Raw genomic sequence first — 21,429 nt, 5'->3', positions numbered from 1 at the left:
TTAAAACACTCTGAGGGAATTTAGAGATAGTTTGTTTATATTTTAAAGAGAGAAAATAGTCCAAGGATGCAGTAAATGGTTATCATTTTCCTATATAACATTTGGGTATTTTAAAATGTGCTCATTATTGGATTTTAATACCTAACTCAAATAGATTTCCTTTCTACTGCTAATTCAGATATTTTAGGTATTTTTGGAACTTTTTTTTCTGTGTTAAGCATCTATACTGCTATGTGCATGTCATAAATCTGGGAGAAGTGTTAGTCCTTCACCTGGGGTTATTAGGTATAGAGAGTAGCGATAGTAGGATGGGTAGTGGTAGCGTAACTATGTTGCTTTAAGAACCACCCCTTTCTGGGTCAGTGAGGAGCCTGGCCAGCAATTTCAACAGAAATTGAGTACAAAATGGGCTTCATGTGCAAGAAATTATTTCTGATATACTAAGTAAATGTCAAAAATGCTAATGTCAAAAGCCAGTTGTCACCAGCTGGACAAGTTAGTGTCTTATTCCTGAGTACATTTTAAGTGAACCCCTACTTAGTTTATCAACAGTCCTGTAGGATTAGCTTGTGTATACATCATTATCAGGATTTACAGTGGTTTACCATTGTGATATTAATTCAAGTTACTTCAAATACCCTCATGTCAACATCATGATTTAAAATCTTCCCCAGGGACAAAGATTGGATGTAGTTTGCATATTATACAACTATTTCCTGGAAGAAAAAGGAAGAAGTTGCACAAAGTTCGTTTGATACATTATTATCTCTGGGTATATAAAATACTGTCCAAACATGCTCTCTCCTTTTCTACTTCAGTCACCACAAACTTGCATAGGAACGGTAGCTGAGTAAGTCTCTCATGTGCTTCCTGGAAATCAGTAAACATGCATATGTAAATATATGGATGAAATGGAAATTTCAGGTCAGGCACACATGTTTGATCATTGATAGACATGCACACATTCATACATATGTCTATATATACATGTATCTTCGTATATATAGATACACACACATATATGTATTAGTGCATATATGTATATATGCATGCAAGATGCACTAATAGCACTTCTTTTTAGACAAAACATGTATACCTAAATTTATGTATCAGAATTTGACCACTACACATCTATATATACGCTGAGAAATACATGAGTAATTGTATTTTTCTGTCTTTACATATTTTACAAATACACAGTGTAAAACTTTAAAAATACACTATATAAATATGTCAAAGTACCAGAATACTTTAACGCCAAAAGCGATATGCCAGAAAACATAAAGTTTTCAGAGAATTTTGCATCAGAAAATCTGATACAGTGTATCTTTAACTGCTTTTCAGGGGCCAGGGTTTGGCTCCAGCGGCTGGGTGGGATGAGACAGTTACACCTTCGAAGAGCAGAAACTCCACCTGGTGGTAGGTTCGATGATGAAATTTGAGAAAATCAGCAATTCTAAAGCACAATCTTCCAGGGCAGTGAAATCTAGAAATAAAGATTTAAGTTGATACCATCATCTTTGGGAAAGTAAGAAAAAACAGAGAAAATGTACTATGAACGTTTCTACAACGTTTTGCTACTCATCAGTTGATGAAAGCCTTTCAGTAATAAAAACCCCTTACATTTTTATCATAAGAGTTGTGAATTTGTTAAAAAAACCCTTTAAATTAATACACATGTATATGTAACTTGTTTTATTTGTTTAATCTTTTTTATTACCGAGTAAGACATGTACAAAAGACATCTGAATAGATTAATTTGCTCCTGCTTCTTCTTAAGCGAAGTGTATGGATCAGATAAATGTACAAGTCCCTGAAACTCCTTTGGTGTACATCAGTTTAGAATCCATTACATAAACTTCTGTAGCATTAGGTTTAAGGGTAATTCCCACTTTAATATTTTTTACTAAATTAGTTCACACTTTAAAAAAAGAAATTGTCCTTATGGTAACAATTTCTGTGACTGATCTCCACTTAAAAAATAATTAAAGCTTATTTAAATTAATGAGGACACTATTTACTTTATTTCTTCCTTTCCACTTCTTTACTATTCACAACAGTACCCAAGTAGAACAGAAACCACATGTGCATTCAGGAAAGCAAGAAAATTTGTAAATATAATGCACATTGGCAGAAAAAAATAGCTCATGTAAGGTTCATTGCAGAACTCAAGAGTAGCCCAAAGAAAAACAACAGAAACAAAAGGATCTTGATTAACTCTGGCAAACGGTGACCCAAGCATCTAGGTTTTTAGTATGATGCTTACTGTAGCACAGAGGAGGCCCTGTGAAACAATCTGAGCACCTGCCATACTTACAGGGACAGAGCATTCAGCTGAGTCAACTTCTAGGTCGAATACAACTCCAGACACTTCTAAATATGTTATATAAAACTTAAGCAATGATGAAACTAGAAAAACTGATAATCCAAAGGCAAAATATGGCCAAAAGCATATTAAAATGTCCTTGTATGTCAGTGAAATTAAATAACATTTTCCTAGGTTTTCTACAATCTGTCCCTTATAAAGTATTCTGAAAAGTACTCACTTCAGAAATAATTCCGTATTTTATATTTATGCTAGAGCTTGTGTATATTCATAAAAACTAAGCATATTTTAGTATGCTTAGTTTTTAGTTTAGGGGCAAACACAGACCCTGGATCAGATTCATCATGGTAAGGGTTATATTTCTTATTCACCTGGACTAAATTTTTAGAAATCAAATTTTATTTAGAGGGAATGTTGGTAATTAGAATAGTGGGTTTGTTATGTCTGCTTCTTGGACTAATTCAAAACACATTCTGATCATTCATACCAGTAATGGGATTCATAACTCCCGCCGCTCAGTCTCCATCTGAAAAAAAGCCAGGTTGCCTGAGAAAAACATGAATATTTAGTTCATAATGATCTGTTTGTCATACCAATGTATTCCATAGTAACTCTGGTTGCATTATTTTCCTGTAAGAAAAGCTTCACTAGAGACTCATTAAGGTATAGATACTCAAAGAACATAGGATTAGAATCCAACTGAAACAACAGTGAGGATGCCCAGTTTTTACTGGGCCTGATTCTGTCAGGAGAGAGTCCCGTCAGCTTATGCTGATTTCAGCAGGAGTGAAGGTGTTCAGCATCTCAGAAATGAAAGGTTTCTCTAAGTCCCAGTTTGGCAGGATACGTATATACTTACACTACTCTTAGGTACTGTTTCCAATGGAACTACTGCCATATATGAAATTAGGCACATACTGAAGTAACTTCCTCAGTAACAGCCTGCATGTTAACTTGAAATTTTTATTGCTACTTTTCTAAGTCAAAACAGAAAGAGGCATATGTATTTCTAAGTAACTGAGTACCCTCTTTAAAATGTGAACTTCAATATTATTACCTTGTTAATAGATTGTTAAACCAAATAATATCTTACATCAAATATTATAATTTTGCAAGAGTAGCATACTGAAAGTGCTACTCTGTAGACTGAAACAGAATAAAATTATTTAGAAAAAAACATGAAATGTCTGTATTCAACTTTTCACATAAAAAAATATATTTTGTTTTACAACACTAACAGTTAAGGCCACAGAACTCCAGCAAGATGCTGATAAGCATTATCGATTGCAATTATTAAAATTACCAATAAATATCAAGAAAATGGTCTGCATGTTTAAAATCACAGCAATCAAATCAATCAAAAAAGCAACCATCAACATCTCTAGTGAGTCATAACCGTTTTCAAGTAAAAATTGCACAATGTGCTTTAAAACTGTCACATTCTTATGTACTACAACAGTGTTAGAGTAATACACAAGTAGAAGATTCCATCCTTCTGTTCTGGGTAGTCACAGTTTCCCTGGAATTCTCCAATGTATGATTCTGGTTTTCATCTTTACTGTCTTCACCAGATAAATCTTCCTTTTCTTTTTCTTGTCCACTCTGTAATGGTTTTCCAAATCTATCTTCCTTTCTGCTACATACATTCTTCTGGCCTGTCAGTGGCTTCCACTTAAACAGGGAAAACTGAAGTAAAAAACAGGTAAATAGTATGCCTGAAACTGGCATTTCAGTTAACTGAAATTCAAGGTTAAAAAACCCCACAAAACCTTTTGTGTATACCAAGGTCAATTTAGGTCACAAATTTCTCCTTGGTAAAATAAATCATTTTTTCAAAACAAAATGACTATTTAAAAAATGTTAATGGAAAACATTCTGCTGCAATATTTGAAATGTTTCAAAATAGCACAAATGAATCAGAGAAGTTAAAATGATTGCATTTTGTCAAATTACACACTGTACATTTTGTAAAAAATACTGCAAGTGGTGCAAAATTTTTGTTTCTTTCAAACAAGAGTCTGAGGCAAAAATATAAGCTCAGACCTGCAAAGCCCCAGAGCAGTAAATACTTAATATGCTTCATTATAAACATGTGTGTAGTCCCCTTAAAGTTAATGACAATGTGTTTTTATGTCAGTGAGACTACACACAGGCTCAAAGTTAACTGGTGCTTAAGGTCTTTGTTCAACAGGAAACACAGCAGCCAGTCTCTGCAGAAGCCCTGGGATCCTAAATCTAAGAAATTACATACAAGGTACTCCTCAACATGCTTTTATATATATATATATATAAAAATATATATAAAAATACTCTTTAAATCAGTGCATGTTGGAAATAGATACAAGGTCAGCTGCTGCTTTCAGAGAGAAATATGGTGAAAAATATTTTTAAAATACATCCAATAGGAATCAAGTCCTGAATTTTTTCACCTCACCAAAATCTGATGTGACCATGTCTTTCATAGGCATGATATACATGAACAGGTGGTAACGGACTCTATCTCATTTCTGCTGACAGAACTGCTATGACTTATTTTAATTGAGCAATTATTCGGACAATTTTAAGTTACCACAAAGTAAAATCAAATCTTAAACAGAAGAAACAGGTTGCTCAGCAGTTTAATTGTTTATGCAGATCAGGTAAATTGGGGTATTTTCTTCAGCTTGGTAACTGCCCACTGCCTTCTTGGTCACTGGTAAAACTAGAAGGAAAAATCAGGCCATGTACCTTTTTCCTCTCAACGACTCCTCCAGTTATTTGGTCATCAGTGTTCTCTGAAGAATTGTTCACAGTGTGATTGTCAGTACCTTCTTTCTCTACAATAATATAAACCTTCATATTAACTTCCTTCTGATTCTTGCAAATTAAGAGCAGAAAAAAATGTTCTTCAAATTATTTTTGAAGTAGAAGTCACTAAATAAAATGTGAATCTTAAAAAAAGCAATCAGAATATTCAGTTCAATTTGATGTCCAGCCTGACAAGAACATTTTTATGTTTTTAACCTCTCTATATAATGTCCTTGTATCATTCTCCAGATGCTCGATTTTCAAGAACAGAACACTTCTGGCAGTCACATTATAGAAAATGTTTTGACTTGACACTCGTAGTTTCCTCTTACTGACAGAAGACAATGTCTTGCACACTGATTTTGAAAGGATATTCTAATTTGGAAAAGCTGACTTGCAGGGCAGGAGTTATGGTTCAGCATGGATTTTATTCCATAGAAACAATTCTGGGAAAGAAAGAACTTTCCATCTGAGTTGATGTCCCTGTGTTTAAATTTTCCTATACTGCCTGCAGGAATGATATAAATTTAGAACTTAATATCAAAACTTCCAGATCACTGTATGATGGAAAAATATTTAAGCATCCATTCTGGACAAGCTATTTCCATTATAATATTGAAAATAAATGGCATAGCTTCTTCAGTATTAAGGCAGTGGTCTTTTTTATCCTACATTTATTACTTTCTTTCAAAAGAACAAGAATTTGTAAAATAAAATATTTTTTACTTGTCTTGCATATAGGTCACTCAACTTCACACTCCCCAGCTTTTCTGAAGGAATATACAGTTCACTCAAACTGTCATCAAAAGTACAAGCAACATCTAGATTTACATCTTCAGCATCTCTGAACAGTGTTCAGTAATTACCACATTTCACCTAAAATAATCTGTTTGTGAATGTAATGAGGAAATGTCTGGTGACAGAGATGGGAAGGACTTTTGACAAGCTTCTCTATTGAAGTGAAGAAACATGGCACCTAAAGAAGTTGTTTGAGGGATAATACAATTACATTACATTGTCACTGCACAGCTAGAACTGCTCTTAGCAAGTAAGATATAATCCTGCTAAAAGGACTTCCTCCAATACATAACAGGAAAAAGTAATTTCTTCTTTCAAATCATTAATAATTAGTAATGGTTTTTTGCCTCTCAAATTTCATCACGTCTCAAGAACTGCTTTACCAACTACTGACAATAAGTGTATTGTTCAGTATTTTTATAATAGAGATTGTTTAGAAAAGTTTTATCTTTTGAAATGTTTTATTTGTTTTAGAATGTCCATAACAGTCCATTTCTTAGGAGTTGTATTCTTACCCTGCTGAATGATGGTCTCTTTCTGAGTAGTCTCTTCTGTCTATAGAGAGACAAAACAATGAAATTTCTACTTTCAAACTTGTTAAAAAATAAAATGTTTAATTATTAACACCTACATACATGTTCCTCCCTCTACCAAAACCACCCATAACACCAGCTTTGCATTTCCAAGGTAACTACACATACATTCAAACTAATATAAGTTATAGAACCAAATTCTTTCAGAGACAAATAACTTAATAGGAATAAATGCTTTTACCTCTACAGTTTCCACTGTGCTATTACTGCTTTTCTCTCCCTCAGCTGTTTTACTATGCCTCTCCTTTTCACATTTTTCCTCTATTTCCTCTTCTTTCTCTGTTCCTTCCCCTCCTCCTCCTGCTTCTTCTCCTCCTGCTTCTTCTTTTTCTTCTCCTTCTTCTTCTGTTTCTTCATCATCATCATCATCATCATCTTCATCATCATCATCATCATCACCATCATCATCACCATCATCATCAGTCTCTTCATCTCCAGACAAGTTTTGTTCCTTTGACAAAATGGCCAAAACATAATTTTGAAACTCATGCTGCACAATTATACCATGGTCCTCATCCTACACCAGTTAATCATGCATCATAATTGGACTAAGAATAAGAAAACTCAGAAGAAAATGTTCCAAGGAGTAGATAGAGTAAGGACAAAGACAGGAGCCCTCATTCAAGGTTTGCTAATTTTAACCGATTTAAAAACAACAGACCTCCAGTGAACATTAGGAGTGCAGCAGACTCTTATGTTTTGCTAACGTGTGTCTCCTTAATGGAAAAACAACGAAAACAAATTTGGTTTTGGAAACAAAATACTTATTTTAAATGTTTGAAATATGTATAAGTAACATAAGCAGTAGTAATACCAACACTGAAAAAAATAATTAAAATCTATTGCCCAAGAAAATTAATAAAACAATACCAGATACAATGTTCTGATTCATCTGATTCAATATAGACACTATCATTTGAATTTAAGTTGGTTTCAGCCTGGGATAAAACTTCAATATAGTAAAATAAAATAGCCAGGGGTATTATAAAATAAATTTTAAAAAGTAAAAATGCTATTTTTGTAAAAATGTGTAAAAAAAAAAGAACCAATTATATCCTTATTACTCTATTCAATCAGATTGCCATTACTATGACATTTATGTATTTATAACAGCATGAAATACAATATTTTAAACAGAAAAATTCTCCCTCCCATTGCAGAAATATAAGAGGCTAAACCAAGTCCAAAATGGACTTCTGATCTCAAATCAAGTGAAGCTTTATCATTGCATGAGAGTATCCAGATGTTCTATTACCTGTTTGCATTCTGATGATTTTCTTCTATGACTGATTGAAATACAGGTATTGAACCAGTATTTTATGTTAAAGAAATCTGAACAACAAAACACTTCTGTTCCACTCCAGCTTATGCCATGCTGGGAACTGGTGAGAACGATCTGCATGCTCTTTTGAAAGTGTGGTAGAGGAATGGGTCTTTTTTTGAACACCTTTGTATACTTTGGTCCAAATGCTGTCTCTTATTTTTTGTCAATGTTTTCCTTACTCCCTCTTACTTTTTTTAATTTTTGTTTCTTGTCTCCACAATGACTCTCTTCATGCTCATCAGAAGGTAACTTGCTAGTCAGGAGACCATTAGCTAATGTTTCTAGAGGTTGAACACAAGGCTGCTTAGCCAAGAATATTTAGAGGCATGCAAAAGCTTAATAGGTTAGTTGTTTCTCGGCCTGTACTCTTCTGGGTGAGTTAACTGTGTAGCAAAGTATTTTTGGACCTTACTTGGAAGCTTTCCGCCACCTTAAGCACAAGTGCACACCTGTAATTAAGAATCACAATGATACCACAGACATTTAGCTTATACCACTTTCATTGTTCTCTTTTGCCCCATTGTCCACAGGCTTGTCTGGTGCCCTTTGCAACTTCACAGACCAAATTTTAAAACTTTGGATAAAAAGCCTCACTGTGCATACCAGCATGTGCAGCAGAGTTAATGGGAGTTCTCCACAGTGCCTCGCACCTGTGCATCACACACCACATTCTGAGAACTGCTGTGAAATGGGCTAGTAGCAAAGATTAATCCTGTATGCGATCAGGCTACACATTAACCATACACTGACACTACAGAGAGCACCTCAGAAACTGAAGGTACCCCGGTAGTGCATTATATTGCCAGCTACATATTCCAGCTCCAGAAAAGTTAGGAATGAAATAAAAGCAGAAATCACCAGTGCCATTGGTAGAAAGTCCCTTTTGTAGCATAGCACAGCCATGATCCAAACAACTGGCATTCTGCAACAGATGCATTCATCCAGATGCAGCTCACCTTACTGGGGAAAAGACCTTCTACTAACAGACACCTTCCCGTATTTCCTTAACTGAGGCTTCTTCCAGTCAGCTTTCCAATTTGTCTCTGTATTTCACTGCAAACAGTGAAAAAGGCAATCTGTTTCAACTCTAACGAAAGAAAATCAAGTGCAAAATATTTTGGTGAGATCATAGAATCATTTAGGTTGGAAAAGACCTTTAAGATCATAGAGCCCAACCATTAACCTACACTGCCAAGTCCACCACTAAACCATGTCCCTAAGTGCCACAACTACATGTCTTATAAATAACTCCAGGGAGGTATTTAAACCACTTCCCTGAACAGTCTGTTCCAAGGTTTGATAACCATTCATTTCTTCTTGCACAGCAAGTAGACTGAGCAGCAGTGCCAGCACACACAATACCATTTAGGGTAGAGTGTACCATTTCATATTACCACCTGGTCGTGTGCCCTGGCACTTATTGTGCAGGTTCCCGGCTGCAGTGCCTGAAGATTCCCAGTGGCGATCCCACTGTCATTTCCTGGGGGCTCCACACAGTGGAAAGTCTTCTGAGAACAAGCAAAACCACTGTAAGAATCCTGTCTCCTGGCATTTCCAACAGGTAAACAGGTAGGAGGAAAATGACAGCAGGTTTCACAAGGGTGTGATCTTTTTTTGAAAAAAAAATATTTTTGGTTTAGTGAGAAGATTGATTATGAAGCTAAACATGACAAACTCTTTACAAACTTGACTCTTCTATAATACACTCCAGCATCTATGATGGAAAGCAAGAACTAATAATTATGCCACATTTCTAGGAGCTGAGAAAAGGTTGCTTCTTACCTATCATTATATCCGAGGAACAATGAACAATAAAAACTGAAAATGTTTTCATCTAAACTCCATTGGAAGTGGTGTTATTTATCACTGGCAGAGTTTATCTGTAGACGTGAATGGTACCACTATGGGTACACTGCAATATTTAATATAGAAGTGTTTATAGAGATAACATATGCACAGGATTTTGTCTTTGTGAAAAATGTAAAAACCCTCCACTGGATAAAATACTGACACTCAGGTTTCCAGAGGACCTGCCTGAGCAGGTCCAGAGGAGGCCATGAAGATGATCAGGGGGCTGGAGCATCTCCCCTGTGAGGACAGGCTGAGAGAGTTGGGGTGGTTCAGTCTGGAGAAGAGAAGGCTCCAGGGAGGCCTTATAGCAGCCTTCCAGTATTTAAAGGGGGCTACAGGAAAGATGGGGAGGGACTCTTTATCAGGGACTGTAGTGATAGGACAAGGGGTAACAGCTTTAAACTGAAAGAGGATAGATTTAGATTAGATGTAAGGAAGAAATGCTTTATTGAGAGGGTGGTGCAGCACTGGAACAGGTTGCCCAGAGAAGCTGTGGCTGCCCCCTCCCTGGAAGTGTTCAAGGCCAGGTTGGACGGGGCTTTGAGCAACCTGGTCTAGTGGAAGGTGTCCCTGCCCATGGCAGGGGGGTTGGAACTAGATGATCTTTAAGGTCCCTTCCAACCCAAACCAGTCTATGATTCTAGTCCAGCTTGGAACTACTGAAAATTTTTACCCCACTTTATAAGCACATGTAAGTATCTCTAGCTCTGCTGATATGGAGATACTGGTTAAGTAGTTACAACAAAAATACCTATGATCCATATAGTGTGGGCAATAAAAGCAGTTAGGATGTGAGTTCTCAGAGAGGAACTTCTCCTAATTACATAGTAAAGAGTCATGACATAGTCACTTGAAAATCAGTCCCAAAGTCAAACTGATATGATAAAAGCTCTTCTTCCAATTCTTACCTTTTCAATTACATAATCCAATCTCAGAAATGAGCTATACTTCTAGCCTCATCTCCAGGCACACTTGATCTCCAGCTTTCTATCCACTGACAACTGTTTTCCTCCTCATCTAAATATTCAAAACATAGTTTAAGAAATGCAAAGCTTGTTTCCTTTCAAAACCATTCCTCCTGCACAGATAATAAGGTGTCTAATGAGGAACAGCACTCTAATTCTCATTAAGCTAGCAGCTAAATCTACGGAAAGTAACCAAGAAAACCAGAACTTGCTGTTTATAAATAATTCCTAGAAGCACAGTCTAGTGCTAAATTAAAAAAGATAGCAAGGAAGAACACTTTTTTTTTTTTTTTTCCCCGTAAATCTGGTGAATATCTCATCAGCACTAAATGCTCCAAATGGCTAGGAAAGTTGTCATAGAATATCATTAAAAAAGACATCTTTCTGCTTCTTCATAGAGCTATCATTGATCAGTGGGACTTAGAATAGCATTATTCTAAGAATAAAATTTTATCAAAGTACAAAATTACTGTCAGCATTCTAGAATTTCTCTATCCTGGTAAGCAGAATCAGGTGGACTCATATTTAGCATACTTGAAAAAAAAAGCAGAGCATAATCAGTGTGATGTCATCCATATCAACACAGTTATAGCATTTCAGAAACTGTACACCAAGATCCCACGGTAGCCTTATAGAACTTACAAGACTTATGTACAACTCCTATGCATACAAAATCACTGATCTTTTACACCTGCATAATGGCTGAACTTCTACCTGTACTGCTCCACAGGTTCTGCTTACAGCGAACTTACGTATCAGGTTTGGATTCTATTGTAAAGAAAATGTTTCCTATTAGCCTAAACAAAGACATCTAAATGCAGGAGTCTACAAAGGAGATAGAATCTAAGCTGCCATTGTAGTTATCAGAAATCTTTGGTGGAATTCCTTTGGTTAAGTGCCACTCAGACATCCTAGGAATCTGAGACATCCTTACATTGGGCTTATGGAGATGTGCATCATTCTGGACCCCAACTCACAGCCATGCAGGACACCCCACAACACCTAAAATCACACTAGATGTGTTTGTTTAGGCAACTGAGCAATGCTCCTCATCAAAAAAATCAGTGGAGCTGAGAGACACTCATTTCACCCCGAAGAAGACACCTACTATTGTTAACTGAACAGCTTCCCAGACTGACCACGTTTACATTTACTGTATTTCCAGCTTGCCACAGGTGTCTCTGTCACCCTATCTGTTCAACTTCCAAAATAACCCGTTTTGAATAATAACTCTGATAACACAGTTTTACTACTGTCACTTCTACTTGTTCATTTATAGGCATGTTTTGGAGAGTTTTCACCAATGGTAGTGAAGGAGAGATGAGAATGTCATACTACAGATACTCTTTTTAGTTTAAAAGATGAATCATCTGGCCATCAAAAACAATCTCTGAAGAATTTGAGGCTACTAATTAAAGCAAATATATAGATGTATTATATATATGTACATATTGTTATGTTATTGTTATATGTATGTATATATAATCTATGTATGTATATATAATGTATGTATGTATAATCTCTGCATTATTCCCTTTCATCCTGCTTTAGGAGGTTTATTTTCTTATTCCACTTTAAATTCCCTATTCACAGAGAGATAATGCTGTTAAGAGTAACTTCAGTAGTTTCACCTCTGACTTGAAGTTGAGAAGCTGACTTGGCCAAGGTCACAAACAGAAAGTCAAAAGTAGTAAAGAACATAAAAGTAAAATATTTGAAACAGTTTTCATTTAAGCTTGAGGTTCCAGTTTCTTCAAGGACAAAAAAGTGGTCAGTACTATGAAACAACCTTAAACATTTTGTACCTCTAGTATAATATATCAGTACAGTGGAACATCAGTCCTGAAAAGATGACCTTGCAGACTTAACAGACTAAACAGACTTTGTATAACTGCTTTGCATAACTTTTGGCATGCATTAACACTGATTTTCCTGTAAACATAGAACTTCATAACAAGTCATTCTTAAGAATAAATTTGCTGTATCCAAGCTTTAAGGGACAAATGATCTTACCTGCTTACGGTTTTGCAAAAGTATTGCCTCAGGGGGTATAACTGTCTTCTGCTAAAATGGCTGCAGTTGGCTTTTCTTTGGGCAGATTAATACAGAATAAATCAAAGAATCATAAAATGGTTTGGGTTGGAAAGGACCTTAAAGATCATCTAGTTCCAAGCCCCTGCCACAGGCAGGACACCTTCCACTAGACCAGATTGCTCAAAGCCCCGTCCAACCTGGCCTTGAACACTTCCAGGGAGGGGGCAGCCACAGCTTCTCTGGGCAATCTCTGCCACACCACCCTCACAGTAAAGAATTTCTTCCTTACATCTAATCTAAATCTACCCTCTTTCAGTTTAAAGCTGTTACCCCTTGTCCTATCACTACAGTCCCTGACAAAGAGTCCCTCCCCATCTTTCCTGTAGCCCCCTTTAAGTACTGGAAGGCTGCTATAAGGTCTCCCTGGAGCCTTCTCTTCTCCAGACTGAACCACCCCAACTCTCTCAGCCTGTCCTCACAGGGGAGATGCTCCAGCCTCCTGATCATCTTCGTGGCTTCCTCTGGACCCACTCGAGCAGGTCCATGTCCTTCTTATGCTGGGGGCCCCAGAGCTGGACACAGCACTGCAGGTGGTGTCTCATGAAAGAGGAGTAGAGGGCAAGAATCACATCCCTCGACCTGCTGGCCATACTTCTCTTGATGCTACCCAGGGTACGGTTGACTTTCTGGGCTACGAGTGCACATTGCTGGCTCATAGTCAGTTTTAAATCCACTAACACCCCCAAGTCCTTCTCCACAGGGCTGCTCTCAATCCACTCAGTGCCCAGCCTGTATTTGTGCTGAGGATTGCCCTGACCCATGTTCAGGACCTTGCACTTGGCCTTGTTGAACTCCATGAGGTTCACACAGGCCCACCTCTCAAGCCTGTCAAGGTCCCTCTGGATGGCATCTCCCTTCCCTCCAGCCACAGGTTGGTGTTATTGGCAGACTTGCTGAGGGTGCACTCAATCCCACTGTCCATGTCACCAACAAAGATGTTAAACAGCACTGGCCCCAATACCGACCTCTGAGGAACACCACTCATTGCTGCTATCCACTTGGACATCGAGCTGTTGACTGCAATTCTTTGAGTGCGACCATCCAGCCAATTCCTTATACACCAAGTGGTCCATCTGTCAAACCCATGTCTCTCCAATTTAGAGACAAGGGTGTCGTGTGGGACAGCGTCAAATGCTCTGCATGAGTCCAGGTAGATGACATCAGTTGCTCTTCCCTTATCCATCAACACTGTAACCCTATTGTAGAAGGCCACCAGATTTGTCAGACACGATTTGCCCTTCATGAAACCATGTTGGCTGTCACCAACCACCTCCTTATTTTTCATGTGCCCTAGAATAGCTTCCAGGAGGATCTGCTCCATGATCTTGTTGGTGAGACTGACTGGCCTGTAGTTCCCCAGGTCTTCTTTCTCTATATCCCAGGTAACTAGGTCTCCCATTTCCTTCTGGAGAGGGCCCACATTTTCCCTAGTCTTCCTTTTATCACCAACATACCTGTAGAAGCTTTTCTTGTTGCCCTTGATGTTCCTGGCCAGGTTTAATTCTATCACGGCTTTGGCCTTCCTAACTGATCCCTGGCTGCTTGCACAATTTCTCTGTATTCCTCCTAGGCTACCTGTCCTTGCTTCCACCCTCTGTAGACTTCCTTTTTATGTTTGAGCTTCTCCACGAGCTACTTGTTCATCCATGCAGGCCTCCTGGTGGTCATACCTGACTTCCTTTGTTAGGATGCATCACTCCTGAGCTTGGAGGAGGTGATCCTTGAATATTAATCAGCTTTCTTGGGCCCCTCTTCCCTCCAGGGCTTTATCCCATGGTACTTTGCCAAGCAGATCCCTGAAGAGGCCAAAGTCTGCTCTCCTGAAGTCGAGGGTAGCAAGCCTGCTGTGCATCCTCCTCACTGTCCTATCTTGAACTCCACCATTTCATGGTCACTGTAGCCAAGGCTGCCCTTGAACTTCACACTCCCCACCAGCCCCTCCTTGTTAGTGAGAACAAGGTCCAGCATAGCACCTCTCCTCACTGGCTCCTCTATCACTTGGAGAAGGAAGTTACCATCAACTATCATCAATACAGGAACCTCCTGGATTGCTTATGCCCTGCTATGTTGTCCCTCCAACAGATACCGGGGTGGCTGAAGTTCTCCATGAGGACCAAGACTTGTGAACATGAGGCTGCTCCTATCTGTCTATAGAGGGCCTCATCCACTTGGTCTTCCTGGTCTGGTGGCCTGTAACAGACCCCCACTATAACATCACCTGTCCCTGCCTTCCCTTTAATCCTGACCCGTAAACTCTTGGTTGGCTCCTCATCCATCCCCAGGTAGAGCTCCATGCATTCCAGATGGTCACTGACATAGAGGGTGACACCCCCTGCTCACCTCCCCTGCCTGTCCTGTTTAAGGACACTCTGTCCTTCCATTCCAACACTGCAGTCATAGGAGCCATCCCACCATGTCTCCATGATGCCAAGAAGATTGTAGCCCTGCAGGCATGTCCACATCTTTAGCTCCTCTTGTTTATAAAGACATTTCTTTTCTGAATGCTCTCTAAAAATGTGCTCTTATGTCTACAGGAGAGGAAAAAATTTTACTCTGTTCCATACTGTTGTTTCACCTGGTGTCATGCTCTGGCTGAAAGACTGAAAGTTTCACTGAAGACGTGTCTCATGGTAGACCTTGCTCAAATGACAACTGCGAACTAGGTTTCTCTATATTGACATAACCAGTGCATCACAGGTGCTTCCTGGATACTTTATGGAGCTCTGACAGATGGGCTGTTCATAATTAGTATTTCAGAAGGAAATGCTTATGGTTTCTTTCCAAGCCTCCTCAAGAAGTCAAAATATTTTATGTTTGCCACCACCATTTTATATTTCTAGGGAAGAAAATCTCAAAACCACTGATGAGAAAAATTTAGTTGCAGATCTTTTAAAAATCTAGTGAAATATCAGTGATGAAGAAAAATCTGTAATTATGATGTGTACCACTTGGAAATGGAGTTCTGGGAAGCTCTCGTTTACAGGAAAGGTATTTCTGTTTCTAGTTGTCCTGGAAACTGTTAAAAATCCACAGAGAAGATTATTAAAGAGAACTATGAATGAGGTAGGCAGCTACATGCTTCTTCCTTGGTGTTGTTCTGCCAAGCAGCTATAAAACAGCAATTGCTTAGCAGTTTTTAATCATTTAAGAAACAAATTTCTCCCATTACCTGTCCAGCCTATTACCTTTAGATGCCCAAAAGCATGCCATGGCTCTCTTACGTGCCTATACAACAACTGAACGGAATACATACTAGTAGGAGTTTCACTATGAAGTAGAAGACTCTTAGTGGATGGGTATCAGGTCTGAGGAGGTTGGTCAGTGGGCATAATGCTGTCGTATGGGACTGAACAATGCTCCCTTTGTAGAGCACTGGTAAAGACAACTACAAAATATGTTTCTCCAGACCATCTTTCTTTTTTGATGCAGGACTGAAGAAGAACAGGTGGAACAAACATCCTCCACTAGCAATCATTTTGCTCTCCAAAATACTAGTGCACATCAATGTCATTCCTGAATTGTCCATGCTGGGAAAATCCACTGTGTTAACATTTTACTAAAACAGAATTTAAAGTAACAATATTAACCATGATTTTACATGCAGATGAGAGGAAAAAAAAAAAAAAAAAGAGCTCTGTTTACCCTTTGTGGGTTGGAGATATATATATGGATGGGTAGGCATGCAACATTTTGTTGATATTGATCTTGTCATGATGTCATCTGGTGTGAAGTGACTGGAAACACTGCCTGACAAAACTAAGATACATAAGTAAATAAGTAAAGCTAAGATACATACCTTGTCATTTCTTACTTAGCAGTTACAGTGAAAGTTTAATATCTTAAAATCCACATAGTGCTAGCCATTTGTCATCAGGAATTTGAACTGAGCTTTTATTTTGTAGCTTTTAACATAGAAAAGTTACTAGCTTGGCTACTCTAAACCTTAGAGAAGTATCTTTCACTTTAATGATTACTAAAGAAAGAGCTGTCCAGTTTGATGACTGACAAAATTCAAAGACATAAGTACTCAAATGAGAGTATTCAAATGAGAGATGTAACAGGTGATTCTTTCAATTACAGGCAGTAAGGCAGTCAAGCAGCCAAACTAGGCTTTCCTTATATACTGTCATGGAGATAAACAGCTGAATGCAGCTGAAAAAGCCAGGCCTGTCACCACAACTAGAGGTTAACATCTAGACTTCCACTAGGTCATACTGGTTTCCTGATTGTACAATTCTATGTCAGGAGCACTTGACGTGGATTACCTGATAGTTACAAGAGTCCCTTAATGCTTCTATTCCAGTATCCTGGAATACTAATGCAATGCTGAACTCATAATTTCAGGCACACTGTGCAGACAGTGAAACAATTGGAAATCATTTTTATGTCACCCATGAGTTTCCGTTGCTACATGTCAAGCAAACACTGAACTTTAAAAGATAGTTATGACTTCTTGTAAATATGATGGAAGAAAATGTTTTGAAGTAGTAGATGCCCACATAGTGATACAATGATTACCCTGAATATGTGATGACTAATTACAATAGTACTTGTGATACTTCAATTGCATCCTCCAACAGGATGGTGTCACTCTGAGAAAAATGGAATAAAATAGTGAATGCACAGCTGTAAATAATGTTGTTAGAAACTGATTGAGCAAATTCATTTTTCATTGTTGTTTTCCTGAGTCTTTTTCTGCCAATACTTTGCTATGCAATATATTTTATTTACTAAAAGCCAAACACAGCGACCTACCAGTTTCCACAGATCTGCACAGTTTTGTCACAGGCTGGCAGTGCACATATTTTGCATTAAGAGAATTCATCTGATCACATTTATTAATCAAGATTTTAGGTGTCATTCTGAGTTAGTACACTGACATTTATTACAGAGTAGTAGACAGTCCTTTTTTATGGCATTATCTTAAAGATGATTTCAGTTGACTTTGGTGTAATTATTCTGTGGCTTACCAGCTTGCTGCTGTGGGTGTACCTGGAGAAACATACATCTCTGCATTCTTGTTTGAGTAAAAATAACTACTTAAAAATGTATAAAATTTTAATGTAAAATGACATTCTAAAAAAGATGGTATTTGTACTCTGAGGTTTTAGATTTTGACTATTCACTACAGAACCAATTTAAATATATTCTCTTTCTCCAGCAATTCAGAACAAATTTTTATTATTTATTCCCCAAGATAAACCAACATCTGAAATAGCTCAGATGTACTACATCTTTCATATACAAAACTGTTATCTTCTCCAAAAAGTTTGCTTTCTTTGAAGAACAAATAAATAATATCAGTTTCCAGGATGAAACGGAAAAAAAAAACCCTCTATAGAACTAAAAAGAATTTTTTAGGTGTTTGGTGAAGAATCATAAAACAAGTTGGAGACTGTTTACATCAAGTATAATCTCTTATGAGTTACTTTACATAGTAACCCTTTAATATTCAGTCACTTGGAAATAGCATACCAAAATAACTCCTGGGTACTTAAGCAAAACAGATGAAATATAATGAGCAACTCCAAATCAGAATATGTTGATGTTATCTCAAAAACTTAGTGTGTCTCTGGAAGATATTATGCTGAATAAAATGAATTCTTAATGCTAACAGACACAGAGAAAAACTAACTTGGGAATTAGCCCACACTTGGATCCAGTTTGTGCATTTTTTCCAAATTCTTACAGAAAAAAGTTCTAGTGTCTGGAGTTTGTCATGCAGCTCCCACTTATTTGTAAGTGAATGAGGACAGTCACTACTTTCTGCTTTTATTGTGCCACATAGCTTAGAGTACTGCATGTCTCTCCAAAATCCTGTGCTTTTTGTTGAAATTCTGCCTTAATCATGCTGATTATTATTCAATGCTTGGATAAAAATACGGGGAAAGGCAAATTTTCACCAATAACACCACAGCATGCAGAAAGGTTCTTCAAGATTCTCTGTTCTCTGTACACTCCTGAAAAAGATGCCCTACAGTCACTGCTAAAATCTCCACAGCCTGCAAGACTGTGTGTCTCAGGGGAGATCCTCCATTTCAAAATACTCTAATGTAAAAGTGGTGATTTCTGCGCACAACCATCAATAATCATTAAACCCATTCTCATCTTGTATGGGTAGATTTTCCAAGGCACACACAGCTCAGCAACACAAGTCCCACCAGATGCCCCATGCAATTGTTCTCCATGTCATGCTGGCACTTGGGGAAGTTCTACCCCAGCTATTGGAAGGCTGGGTTTAAAGCATGGCTTGATTTCTTTCTGTACTCTTGATACAAGACACATTCAGGTTTGCTTTGTTCTTCTCCTCAGAGATGGCAATGAAGTGTCTAGTAAAAGAGATTAAATTTTGGAGCAGTTCTGCTGCTGGGTTTCTAATTAAGAGAGTCATTTTGTGCCTTGGCTAGATGCTGAATAGAATGAAAGTAAGTATTTTAAACTTCCTGTCAGAAAACCAGCCTCTGCCAGGGTGACTCACAATCTCAAACTCATATTAGATTGGTCATTGTTGTTGACCTCACAGCTGAACAGCACAGGCTCTTATATTATCAATTGGTACACAGGGAGTGGAAAATGCTACTCTTCAATACTACTGTGATCTATATCCATACAGGTATAGGTGCAGATAAAGGCTTTGTTTAATATAAAATTCTGCTTAGAGCTACCTTTGTTTAACTCGCTCTCTCACTCTCAGTATGAACCCATAAATACTTTACATTTCACACAAACCACAAATGCAAGAAAGGTGCAGTACTCATGAGAAATTACAAAGCTCTAAATCTGTAATGATGAACCTGGGACATTCCAGCAGACTGCCCTGCAACCAACCTCAGACAGAAAGAGAGGGATGTCTGATCTTTCAGTGCTGGGACATTTATGAAAGCCAGAATGGTAAATATCTTTACACTTGATATTTCAGGGCCCTGATAATAAATATTTTCATAACTAAGTATGGGGTTTTGAGATAACAGGATTAATATTTGTTCAGATTGTTATAGCATGAGGTTGCCGAGCAAAGAAGCAATAGACACTATCACAAATCCTTAAAAAGGACAGCGATTAAGTGTACTTGCTTCTTCTTTTGGCAACAGAAAAATAAAGCCTCTGTAGCTCTCAGCAGTGCAATTTTCCGATGCCAAAGCTATCTCTCCAAAATCCTTTCAGTATGCAGAAGCTAACCTCTCCTCCCTCCATTACAAAAAAAGTGTATAAAAATATTACAGCTCAGTGAGTGACTTCAGATCATGAACACGCTCAGAACTTCACTGAGGACAAAACTGTACATTTGCCATTTGTGCAAGCAAAGTATTTGCTCAGTTGCTCAGAGAGTATCACAGTACTAAACACTGTCATTTATTTGAATTGCACATTTAGAAATGAGTTGAGAATTTGCCCTTTTACATTTACTCTGCCCTTTTTTTTCCTTTTTACAGATCTGACAACATTCTTTTGTCTGAAGATCCTGTTGTTGCTAGGCTTGATTCTGCTTCCCATAATACTCAGTATAAAATTAAAGATAATACACAGAAGTTCAGGTGAATTCACTGTTCATAACTACAGCCTATATGCACTAAGAAAAAACTCAGATTGCATTAAAAAAGATGCTCTGCCTTTAGTAACTCTCATTTGTTTTATAGTATTTAACAATACTTTTGCTAAATGACTAGATTCACACCACAAATTCAATTAATAAAAATAAAAGACTGTTTGCTATTCTGAGAGGCAAGATCTAGAAGGTAGAGTCATCTTTCGATAAAGTAAGCTAGAATTTATCTTAAAAGCTGGCTAATGCTAAGAAAAGCTAGGGAAAAAACCTAAAAGCAATGGAAACAAAAACTGAATGTCCTTTTCTGCATGATTCCTAAAGGTCTCATTCTAAAGAATATATCTATGCTCATCATGTATCTATCCAGATAAGACACTGGGACAAAAAACAGTGAATGAAAACCAGACATTTTCTGTAGTTTGGAGAAAGACATTTTTGTTATTCAGCATCAATTATGCAGAGATAATTATTATCTGAATAAACAATTTGATATTTTCAGATATAATGGAAAAATTTACCTGCCGAAATTTTGCAGGCATAACAGAAGAGCTATGCTACAGCATATTCAAAAGTAATCTAGAGCACCCTCATCTCTAACAGGAGCTGTGTGGCAAGAGCAGACTTGCACCCTGCTCCCCCAAAATAGAATATATGCTTGTAATTCATGACTGCAGTATGTGCATGTGTAATTCTGTGAACATGTATGTGAGAGCGTTCAGGGGGATTAAAACTTCTGAGATTAGCTGCAGAAGGGTGCTTAGAAATTTGCAGGTGCTTATTAACATTTTATGGATGCCTAGTGGTTACCTGCTTTATTGCCGCTCTTGATCTTGAATGGGTAGTTGGCTGATTGCTGGTTAACTGTTATTAATAAATCAATAAACCACTTTGATCTTGATTTGATTTAAACCACATAGCTGAACAGTTTTTCCATGTGACAACCATGAGTGAATAAATCACGAAGAGGGATTGTTCGTGATGTTCTTTTTTCTAATAGAAGAATACAGAGACATCAAATGAAGGTACCAAAAGACAGATTCAAGACAAAAAAAGGAGTTAGTTCTTCCAACAATGTGTAAAGTAATATAAGAATTGTCTGCCAAAGCATGTACTGGATGCCAAACGGGTTAAAAATTGATTGAAAG

General features: G+C 37.6%; 1 protein-coding gene across 1 annotated transcript; it reads right to left on the bottom strand.

Moving 5' to 3' along the window:
• Positions 1-1,686: 1,686 nt before the first annotated feature.
• Positions 1,687-8,349, bottom strand: LOC141939996 (uncharacterized). Its single transcript, XM_074860769.1, has 5 exons — positions 8,323-8,349; positions 6,686-7,021; positions 6,427-6,466; positions 5,054-5,142; positions 1,687-4,012 (listed from the first exon to the last, which is right to left on the bottom strand). Exons 1-5 carry the CDS (start codon positions 8,347-8,349, stop codon positions 3,788-3,790), a joined length of 717 nt encoding a protein of 238 aa, XP_074716870.1. The 3' UTR covers positions 1,687-3,787.
• Positions 8,350-21,429: the final 13,080 nt, after the last annotated feature.

The sequence above is a fragment of the Strix uralensis genome, chromosome 2 (genome assembly GCF_047716275.1).
Source record: "Strix uralensis isolate ZFMK-TIS-50842 chromosome 2, bStrUra1, whole genome shotgun sequence".
NCBI classification, from domain to species: Eukaryota; Metazoa; Chordata; class Aves; order Strigiformes; family Strigidae; genus Strix; species Strix uralensis.
The sequence above is the reverse complement of the archived record's forward strand: the minus strand, read 5'-3'. Positions and strand labels throughout refer to the sequence as shown.